This window comes from Oncorhynchus kisutch, unplaced genomic scaffold (assembly GCF_002021735.2).
Source record: "Oncorhynchus kisutch isolate 150728-3 unplaced genomic scaffold, Okis_V2 scaffold1089, whole genome shotgun sequence".
NCBI classification, from domain to species: domain Eukaryota; kingdom Metazoa; phylum Chordata; class Actinopteri; order Salmoniformes; family Salmonidae; genus Oncorhynchus; species Oncorhynchus kisutch.
In genome coordinates this window covers 136,875-148,492 of record NW_022263034.1, presented here as the reverse complement: position 1 = coordinate 148,492, position 11,618 = coordinate 136,875, and the positions used below count along the sequence as shown (strand labels likewise).

The window sequence follows — 11,618 nt, the reverse complement described above, 5'->3', positions numbered from 1 at the left end:
AACCCATACGAACTGTATCTATAATTAAAAATCTAATCAAATCTAATTTTATTGGTCACATACACATATTTAGGATATGTTATTGCGGATGTAGCGAAATGCTTGTGTTCCTAGCTCCAACAGTGCAGTAATATCTGACTAAATGCTTGTGTTTCTAGCTCCAACAGTGCAGTAGTATCTAACTAAATACTTGTGTTTCTAGCTCCAACATTGTAGTAATATCTAACAATTCACGACAATACACACATCTAAAAGTAAAACAATGTAATTAATAAATATTTAAATATTAGGACGAGCAATGTCGGAGTGGCATTGACTAAAACAGTAGAATACAGTATATACATTTGAAATGAGTAAAATAGTATGATGAGCTTGAAGGGTACTATGGTGTTGAATGCTGAGCTGTAGTCAACGAACAGCATTCTACATAGATGTGTGCAGAAGTTCCCTGGTTCGCGCCCGGGTATGGGTCTAAAGTTAGTACTGCTACATCAACAAACAACACTTGAAACAACTTAGCCTAAAAATCCTCATAGCATAAATTCAAGTTTAGACAATTAAATTGGTAGTTGCAGTGCTCACCTATCCCTCTGTGCCTATCAGTTATTAGAGATAACAGCTACTCAACATTGCATGATTTCTAGCCTGGAAAGCCGCGTGTGTCCGCTATTTAAAATTATTTTTGACGTGGAGATCCGTCAAAAAGACATGTAAATAGCGCCCACTAGCGGCTATACAGGATACGTGATCGCTTACACATTTGCATTTTCCCAACACAAGTTTAGACAAACCAAAAGGCCAAAAAAATGTAATGACAAATACAGTAATATCAAACAACGTCACTTGTTTCAACGGCATGAAGACAGTCAAATGTAGTATAACATTTTTATATCGCTTTTGATTAGGTGTGCTGCTTTAAATGATACCCCCCCTCACGTGCACAAGAAATGTTGCAAATATATGTTTCCGCCCCCCTAACACAGACGTGTAGTTGGCTCATTTTTAGTTCCGCCCTGGTCTGAAGGGACAGCTGGGTTAATAACGCAATGTATCTCTCTTTGAGAAACGTCCTGCGATTTAACTGCAACCTCCAGGCGTTGCAGAGGAGCCTTTCCAACACAAAGCACAGTCCTGCAGTCATCTCCTCCAGAATGGTACGTTTTGGGGTCTTATCGGGGGTTACAGTCAGTTGTTAGTCCATCGCAGGCCCTGCAAATGACCTTAATAGTTAGCCAAGCTAACTGGTTAGTTAGTGGTACTAGCTCAAATGAAATAGTTAGCCATCTTGCTATCTAGCTTAACATGAATGTAGTAATTCTGTTTTTAGGACAACCGCAGTCTGTCAAACAAGAGAAACACAAGTATTCACAGCAATATTCGGGTAGCAAGCTTGTCATTTGGCTAATGTTATCTTGTCAGGCTGGCAGAAGGTCAAAGTCAGTTTACAACTATCTGCTAACTGGCTAACTTTCACTGCATAACTTACCAAGTAAACACGGAGTTCAAATTGTATTTGTCGCTTGCGCCGAATACAACAGGTGTAGATTTGACCGTGGAACAATTATTTACGAACTATTAACCAACAATACAGATTGAAAACGTAAGAACAATGTCTTAAATAAATACATTGTTTCACAATACATTGTGTGCCCTCCGGCCACTACTCTACTACAACACAATCCGTGTGTGTGTGTGTGTGTGTGTGTGTGTGTGTGTGTGTGTGTGTGTGTGTGTGTGTGTGTGTGTCTCTGTCCTCAATGTTCAATAAGGTTTATTTTTATCTGTTTCTTAAATCAGATTTTACTGCTTTTGTTAGTTACTTGATGAGGAATAGAGTTCCATGTAGTCATGTCTCTATGTAGTACTGTGGAATAGAGTTCCATGTAGTCATGGCTCTATGTAGTACTGTGGAATAGAGTTCCATGTAGTCATGGCTCTATGTAGTACTGTGGAATAGAGTTCCATGTAGTCATGGCTCTATGTAGTACTGTGGAATAGAGTTCCATGTAGTCATGTCTCTATGTAGTACTGTGGAATAGAGTTCCATGTAGTCATGGCTCTATGTAGTACTGTGGAATAGAGTTCCATGTAGTCATGGCTCTATGTAGTACTGTGGAATAGAGTTCCATGGAGTCATGGCTCTATGTGGTACTGTGGAATAGAGTTCCATGTAGTCATGGCTCTATGTAGTACTGTGGAATAGAGTTCCATGTAGTCATGGCTCTATGTAGTACTGTGGAATAGAGTTCCATGGAGTCATGGCTCTATGTAGTACTGTGGAATAGAGTTCCATGGAGTCATGGCTCTGTGTGGTACTGTGGAATAGAGTTCCATGTAGTCGTGGCTCTATGTAGTACTGTGGAATAGAGTTCCATGTAGTCAGGGCTCTATGTAGTACTGTGGAATAGAGTTCCATGGAGTCATGGCTCTATGTAGTACTGTGGAATAGAGTTCCATGTAGTCATGGCTCTATGTAGTACTGTGGAATAGAGTTCCATGGAGTCATGGCTCTATGTAGTACTGTGGAATAGAGTTCCATGTAGTCATGGCTCTATGTAGTACTGAGGAATAGAGTTCCATGGAGTCAGGGCTCTATGTAGTACTGTGGAATAGAGGTCCATGTAGTCATGGCTCTGTGTGGTACTGTGGAATAGAGTTCCATGTAGTCAGGGCTCTATGTAGTACTGTGGAATAGAGTTCCATGGAGTCATGGCTCTATGTAGTACTGTGGAATAGAGTTCCATGGAGTCAGGGCTCTATGTAGTACTGTGGAATAGAGTTCCATGGAGTCATGGCTCTATGTAGTACTGTGGAATAGAGTTCCATGTAGTCATGGCTCTATGTAGTACTGAGGAATAGAGTTCCATGGAGTCAGGGCTCTATGTAGTACTGTGGAATAGAGTTCCATGGAGTCAGGGCTCTATGTAGTACTGTGGAATAGAGTTCCATGTAGTCATGGCTCTATGTAGTACTGTGGAATAGAGTTCCATGGAGTCATGGCTCTATGTAGTACTGTGGAATAGAGTTCCATGTAGTCAGGGCTCTATGTAGTACTGTGGAATAGAGTTCCATGGAGTCATGGCTCTATGTAGTACTGTGGAATAGAGTTCCATGGAGTCATGGCTCTATGTAGTACTGTGGAATAGAGTTCCATGGAGTCATGGCTCTATGTAGTACTGTGGAATAGAGTTCCATGGAGTCATGGCTCTATGTAGTACTGTGGAATAGAGTTCCATGGAGTCATGGCTCTATGTAGTACTGTGGAATAGAGTTCCATGGAGTCATGGCTCTATGTAGTACTGTGGAATAGAGTTCCATGGAGTCATGGCTCTATGTAGTACTGTGGAATAGAGTTCCATGGAGTCATGGCTCTATGTAGTACTGTGGAATAGAGTTCCATGGAGTCATGGCTCTATGTAGTACTGTGGAATAGAGTTCCATGGAGTCATGGCTCTATGTAGTACTGTGGAATAGAGTTCCATGGAGTCATGGCTCTATGTAGTACTGTGGAATAGAGTTCCATGGAGTCATGGCTCTATGTAGTACTGTGGAATAGAGTTCCATGGAGTCATGGCTCTATGTAGTACTGTGCCCCTCCCATAGTCTGTTCTGGACTTAGGGACTGTGAAGATTCATTCAAAACAACCATAATTTTACCTTTATTTAACCAGGCAAGTCAGTTAAGAACACATTCTTATTTTCAATGACGGCCTGGGAACAGTGGGTTAACTGCTTGTTCAGGGGCAGAACGACAGCGCTAAGCACTAGGCTACCCTGCCGCCTCTCCACTCTAACCACTAGGCTACCCTGCCGCCCCTCCACTCTAACCACTAGGCTACCCTGCCGCCCCTCCACTCTAACCACTATGCTACCCTGCCACCCCTCCACTCTAACCACTAGGCTACCCTGCCGCCCCTCCACTCTAACCACTAGGCTACCTGCCGCCCCTACACTCTAACCACTAGGCTACCCTGCCGCCCCTCCACTCTAACCACTAGGCTACCCTGCCGCCCCTCCTCTCTAACCACTAGGCTACCCTGCCGCCCCTCCACTCTAACCACTAGGCTACCTGCCGCCCCTCCACTCTAACCACTAGGCTACCCTGCCGCCCCTCCACTCTAACCACTAGGCTACCCTGCCGCCCCTCCACTCTAACCACTAGGCTACCCTGCCGCCCCTCCACTCTAACCACTAGGCTACCTGCCGCCCCTACACTCTAACCACTAGGCTACCCTGCCGCCCCTCCACTCTAACCACTAGGCTACCCTGCCGCCCCTCCTCTCTAACCACTAGGCTACCCTGCCGCCCCTCCACTCTAACCACTAGGCTACCTGCCGCCCCTCCACTCTAACCACTAGGCTACCCTGCCGCCCCTCCACTCTAACCACTAGGCTACCCTGCCGCCCCTCCACTCTAACCACTCGGCTACCCTGCCGCCCCTCCACTCTAACCACTCGGCTACCCTGCCGCCCCTCCACTCTAACCACTCGGCTACCCTGCCGCCCCTCCACTCTAACCACTAGGCTACCCTGCCGCCCCTCCACTCTAACCACTAGGCTACCCTGCCGCCCCTCCACTCTAACCACTAGGCTACCCTGCCGCCTCTACACTCTAACCACTAGGCTACCCTGCTGCCTCTACACTCTAACCACTAGGCTACCCTGCCGCCTCTACACTCTAACCACTAGGCTACCCTGCCGCCTCTACACTCTAACCACCAGGCTACCCTGCAGCCTCTACACTCTAACCACCAGGCTACCCTGCCGCCTCTACACTCTAACCACTAGGCTACCCTGCCGCCCCTACACACTAACCACTAGGCTACCCTGCCGCCTCTACACTCTAACCACTAGGCTACCCTGCCGCCTCTACACTCTAACCACTAGGCTACCCTGCCGCCTCTACACTCTAACCACTAGGCTACCCTGCCGCCTCTACACTCTAACCACTAGGCTACCCTGCCGCCCCTACACTCTAACCACTAGGCTACCCTGCCGCCCCTACACACTAACCACTAGGCTACCCTGCCGCCTCTACACTCTAACCACTAGGCTACCCTGCCGCCTCTACACTCTAACCACTAGGCTACCCTGCCGCCCCTACACTCTAACCACTAGGCTACCCTGCCGCCCCTACACACTAACCACTAGGCTACCCTGCCGCCTCTACACTCTAACCACTAGGCTACCCTGCAGCCTCTACACTCTAACCACTAGGCTACCCTGCCGCCTCTACACTCTAACCACTAGGCTACCCTGCAGCCTCTACACTCTAACCACTAGGCTACCCTGCCGCCTCTACACTCTAACCACTAGGCTACCCTGCCGCCCCTACACTCTAACCACTAGGTTACCCTGCCTCCTCTACACTCTAACCACTAGGCTACCCTGCCGCCCCTCCACTCTAGTCCTAGAATGTTTCCACGATAAATGTCACTTTTTCTCTATGTATGTGTATTCTGTGTTTTTATTTAGTTAGTTAGTAAATAGATCATTAAAACAATTTGCATAGTACTGAATGATGTGCAAAGGTTGGGGTTCTTGCAGATCCAAGAAGGTTACGACTGTTCAGAATGAGGCTGATATGAGGTAATGATTAATAAGTGACTGTAATCGATATATAACATATATATATCTTCTAGAGTTTAATTTTGGAGATGCTAACTCGTTAAACAATTTATTCCGTGTTGCCCCCAAATCCCTCATGAGTTAAATGTTTCATTTAATTGGGTAACAATTAAACATAGTGGATTCAATAAATAACAGTCATCAGGTTAATGTACGTCACTTCACAGCATACTAGAGAGCTGGCTGCTCTATGGACTGATGGAGATGGACGGCTGTCTGAGAGAGATGGCTGCTCTACGGACTGGTGGAGATGGACGGCTGTCTGAGAGAGATGGCTGCTCTACGGACTGGTGGAGATGGATGGCTGTCTGAGAGAGATGGCTGCTCTACTGACTTTGGACACTGTGCTATCTAACCTCCAAACAAGCTTCAATGCCATACAACACTCCTTCCGTGGCCTCCAACTGCTCTTAAACGCTAGTAAAACCAAATGCATGCTTTTCAACCGGTCGCTGCCTGCACCTGCATGCCCGACTAGCATCACCACCCTGGATGGTTCCGACCTAGAATATGTGGACGTCTATAAGTACCTAGGTGTCTGGCTAGACTGCAAACTCTCCTTCCAGACTCATATCAAACATCTCCAATCGAAAATCAAATCAAGAGTCGGCTTTCTATTCCGCAACAAAGCCTCCTTTACTCACGCCGCCAAGCTTACCCTAGTAAAACTGACTATCCTACCGATCCTCGACTTCGGCGATGTCATCTACAAAATGGCTTCCAACACTCTACTCAGCAAACTGGATGCAGTCTATCACAGTGCCATCCGTTTTGTCACTAAAGCACCTTATACCACCCACCACTGCGACTTGTATGCTCTAGTCGGCTGGCCCTCGCTACATATTCGTCGCCAGACCCACTGGCTCCAGGTCATCTACAAGTCCATGCTAGGTAAAGCTCCGCCTTATCTCAGCTCACTGGTCACGATGGCAACACCCATCCGTAGCACGCGCTCCAGCAGGTGTATCTCACTGATCATCCCTAAAGCCAACACCTCATTTGGCCGCCTTTCGTTCCAGTACTCTGCTGCCTGTGACTGGAACGAATTGCAAAAATCGCTGAAGTTGGAGACTTTTATCTCCCTCACCAACTTCAAACATCAGCTATCTGAGCAGCTAACCGATCGCTGCAGCTGTACATAGTCTATTGGTAAATAGCCCACCCTTTTCACCTACCTCATCCCCATACTGTTTTTATTTATTTACTTTTCTGCTCTTCTGCACACCAATATCTCTACCTGTACATGACCATCTGATCATTCATCACTCCAGTGTTAATCTGCAAAATTGTAATTATTTGCCTACCTCCTCATGCCTTTTGCACACATTGTATATAGACCCCCCCTTTGTTTTCTACTGTGTTATTGACTTGTTAATTGTTTACTCCATGTGTAACTCTTTGTTGTATGCTCACACTGCTATGCTTTATCTTGGCCAGGTCGCAGTTGTAAATGAGAACTTGTTCTCAACTAGCCTACCTGGTTAAATAAAGGTGAAATAAATAAATAAACAATCTAAACACCTGATAGGTCAGCCTGAGAAACAACCGTTCTGTTGTTCAGATAGCTAGCTACTACTTTTAGTTGTTTTTGAGATTATGCCTCTCTAACCAAATAACCATGTAGTAACCCAGACTAACTTTTCATCTTTGCTATTTGACTGTCTCGATGTTGTTGTTCAGTCTTCAGAGTACAGAATTGAGGCAGACACCTTCGGAGAGCTGAAGGTGCCCGTTGACAAGTATTATGGGGCTCAGACAGTCCGATCCACCATGAACTTCAAGATCGGAGGACCGTCGGAGAGAATGCCAGTAAGTTCAGACTAGATGCTACTTCATCTATCAAGTTGTAGCTTGAGCCCTGAGACACGGCTGTGGATTCCTGTGGCTGTAGGTCACCCGTCCCGCCATGTCTCGGGGGGGGTCATTGTAGCTAGCTCTCGCTACAATTTGGACACACATCCTTGCAACAATTTCCTGTCCTATTTTCCCCAGATTCAGATCAGACTAAAGGCTACTTCCTGTATCCAGCGTATCGTAGTGTATCAGTGAAATCATCGTAGTGCCACACGTCCTCACTACTGTCTTTGGTGTCCAACAGATCCAGGTGATCAAAGCCTTTGGGATTCTGAAGAGGGCTGCTGCAGAGGTCAACAAGGACTACGGACTGGACCCGAGGCTGGCTGATGCCATCGTGCAGGCTGCTGATGAGGTGCCTGATACAGGGGGAACAGCCACACCACTACAGGAGAGGGTCGCATGACTGTCAACGTTGTGACAGATTAGACTGGGTACCTGTCTACTAACACAGATTAAACAGATCAGCCTGGGTACCAGTCTACTAACACAGATTAGGCAGATCAGCCTGGGTACCTGTCTAGTTCTAACACAGATTAGGCAGATCAGCCTGGGTACCAGTCTAGTTCTAACACAGATTAGGCAGATCAGCCTGGGTACCAGTCTAGTTCTAACACAGATTAGGCAGATCAGCCTGGGTACCAGTCTAGTTCTAACACAGATTAGGCAGATCAGCCTGGGTACCAGTCTAGTTCTAACACAGATTAGGCAGATCAGCCTGGGTACCAGTCTAGTTCTAACACAGATTAGGCAGATCAGCCTGGGTACCAGTCTAGTTCTAACACAGATTAGGCAGATCAGCCTGGGTACCAGTCTAGTTCTAACACAGATTAGGCAGATCAGCCTGGGTACCAGTCTAGTTCTAACACAGATTAGGCAGATCAGCCTGGGTACCAGTCTAGTTCTAACACAGATTAGGCAGATCAGCCTGGGTACCAGTCTAGTTCTAACACAGATTAGGCAGATCAGCCTGGGTACCAGTCTAGTTCTAACACAGATTAGGCAGATCAGCCTGGGTACCAGTCTAGTTCTAACACAGATTAGGCAGATCAGCCTGGGTACCAGTCTAGTTCTAACACAGATTAGGCAGATCAGCCTGGGTACCAGTCTAGTTCTAACACAGATTAGGCAGATCAGCCTGGGTACCAGTCTAGTTCTAACACAGATTAGGCAGATCAGCCTGGGTACCAGTCTAGTTCTAACACAGATTAGGCAGATCAGCCTGGGTACCAGTCTAGTTCTAACACAGATTAGGCAGATCAGCCTGGGTACCAGTCTAGTTCTAACACAGATTAGGCAGATCAGCCTGGGTACCTGTCTAGTTCTAACACATATTAGACAGATCAACCTGGGTACCAGTCTACTAACACTGATTAGACAGATCAGCCTGGGTACCTGTCTACTAACACAGATTAGACAGATCAGCCTGGGTACCTGTCTACTAACACAGATTAGACAGATCAGCCTGGGTACCAGTCTACTAACACTGATTAGACAGATCAGCCTGGGTACCTGTCTACTAACACAGATTAGACAGATCAGCCTGGGTACCTGTCTACTAACACAGATTAGACAGATCAGCCTGGGTACCTGTCTACTAACACAGATTAGACAGATCAGCCTGGGTACCTGTCTACTAACACAGATTAGACAGATCAACCTGGGTACCAGTCTACTAACACAGATTAGACAGATCAGCCTGGGTACCTGTCTAGTTCTAACACCGATTAGACAGATCAACCTGGGTACCTGTTTAGTTCTAACATTAGGCTACACTGCTGTAGAGAATAGCTATAGCTTTTGATACAGTACAGAGCAAAACGCAGAGCACTAGACCTTGCTACCTAGCCTGGTCCCAGACCTGTTTGTGTTGTTGGCAAGACGGCACAAACAGATCTGGGATCAAGCTATTCGCTAGCTACATTAGTCCTACTAGTTACATTTAGCCATGGTGCCTCATTCTACTGAAGAATGCCTTGGTACCGGTCTTCGTACTGGTCTTGGCCTTGGTACCGGTCTTGGCCTTGGTACTGGTCTGGGCCTTGGTACCCTGGTCTGATGTCCATGTTCCTCGGACCAGACTAAGGCATGTTGGCCTCCCTGGTCTGATGTCCATGTTCCTTGGACCAGACTAAGGCATGTTGACCTCTCTGGTCTGATGTCCATGTTCCTTGGACCAGACTAAGGCATGTTGGCCTCTCTGGTCTGATGTCCATGTTGACCTCTCTGGTCTGATGTCCATGTTCCTTGGACCAGACTAAGGCATGTTGACCTCTGGTCTGATGTCCATGTTGACCTCTCTGGTCTGATGTCCATCTTCCTTTACTAGGTGGCAGCTGGTAAGCTGGATGACCATTTTCCTCTGGTGGTGTGGCAGACCGGGTCAGGAACTCAGTCCAACATGAACGTCAACGAGGTGATCAGCAACAGGGCCATCGAGATCCTCGGAGGGAAGCTGGGGAGCAAGGACCCTGTTCATCCCAACGACCACGTCAACAAAAGCCAGGTGGGCTAACCATTCAGAAACGCTTTCTCATTTCATACTAAATGTTGAGGAAGGAAATAAACCGTTTTTCACCCAGATAGAAGTAGCTAGTTTTATTTGGGCCCTCAGGAGGGTAACAGACTGTAGCGTTTGCCCTCAGGAGGGTAACAGACTGTAGCGTTTGCCCTCAGGAGGGTAACAGACTGTAGCGTTTGCCCTCAGGAGGGTAACAGACTGTAGCGTTTGCCCTCAGGAGGGTAACAGACTGTAGCGTTTGCCCTCAGGAGGGTAACAGACTGTAGCGTTTGCCCTCAGGAGGGTAACAGACGGTAGCGTTTGCCCTCAGGAGGGTAACAGACGGTAGCGTTTGCCCTCAGGAGGGTAACAGACTGTAGCGTTTGCCCTCAGGAGGGTAACAGACTGTAGCGTTTGCCCTCAGGAGGGTAACAGACTGTAGCGTTTGCCCTCAGGAGGGTAACAGACTGTAGCGTTTGCCCTCAGGAGGGTAACAGACGGCAGCGTTTGCCCTCAGAAGGGTAACAGACTGTAGCGTTTGCCCTCAGGACGGTAACAGACTGCAGCGTTTGCCCTCAGAAGGGTAACAGACTGTAGCGTTTGCCCTCAGGACGGTAACAGACTGCAGCGTTTGCCCTCAGGAGGGTAACAGACTGTAGCGTTTGCCCTCAGGAGGGTAACAGACGGCAGCGTTTGCCCTCAGAAGGGTAACAGACTGCAGCGTTTGCCCTCAGGACGGTAACAGACTGTAGCGTTTGCCCTCAGGACGGTAACAGACTGCAGCGTTTGCCCTCAGGACGGTAACAGACTGTAGCGTTTGCCCTCAGGACGGTAACAGACTGCAGCGTTTGCCCTCAGGACGGTAACAGACTGTAGCGTTTGCCCTCAGGACGGTAACAGACTGCAGCGTTTGCCCTCAGAAGGGTAACAGACTGCAGCGTTTGCCCTCAGGACGGTAACAGACTGCAGCGTTTGCCCTCAGAAGGGTAACAGACTGTAGCGTTTGCCCTCAGAAGGGTAACAGACTGCAGCGTTTGCCCTCAGGACGGTAACAGACTGTAGCGTTTGCCCTCAGAAGGGTAACAGACGGCAGCGTTTGCCCTCAGGACGGTAACAGACTGTAGCGTTTGCCCTCAGAAGGGTAACAGACGGCAGCGTTTGCCCTCAGGACGGTAACAGACTGTAGCGTTTGCAGCATTTAGTTAATTGTTTTTATTCATGGCTATCTGAAAAGCTCAGGCAAAGAGTTTGTTTGATATGTAATCTGTATTTAATGTAAATAGCTGGGTCTTTCAGAGTATTTGAATGGACCTGTAGTTGACGTCACCTCGTCTGCTCTTGCAGAGCTCCAACGATACGTTCCCCACAGCCATGCACATCGCAGCAGCCAAAGAGGTCCACGAGGTTCTGCTGCCCGGTCTACAACACCTCCACGATGCCCTGCACGCCAAGGCTGTGGAGTTTAAAGACATCATCAAGATCGGACGCACACACACACAGGACGCTGTGCCGTTGTCTCTGGGACAGGTACAGTACACACACACACACACACAGAGGACACTGTGCCGTTGTCTCTGGGACAGGTACAGTACACACACACACAGGACGCTGTGCCGTTGTCTCTGGGACAGGGACGG

General features: G+C 47.8%; 1 protein-coding gene across 1 annotated transcript in view; it reads left to right on the top strand.

Moving 5' to 3' along the window:
* The first annotated feature begins 986 nt into the window (after positions 1-986).
* Positions 987-11,618, top strand: part of LOC116364471 (fumarate hydratase, mitochondrial-like) — a 35,625-nt gene continuing 24,993 nt past the window's right edge. Inside the window, exons 1-5 of the mRNA XM_031817596.1 lie at positions 987-1,154; positions 7,308-7,436; positions 7,726-7,836; positions 9,811-9,987; positions 11,326-11,508. Of these exons, the coding sequence (XP_031673456.1) occupies positions 1,047-1,154; positions 7,308-7,436; positions 7,726-7,836; positions 9,811-9,987; positions 11,326-11,508 (708 nt within the window). The 5' untranslated portion in view covers positions 987-1,046. The remainder of the gene's footprint in view (positions 1,155-7,307; positions 7,437-7,725; positions 7,837-9,810; positions 9,988-11,325; positions 11,509-11,618) is intronic.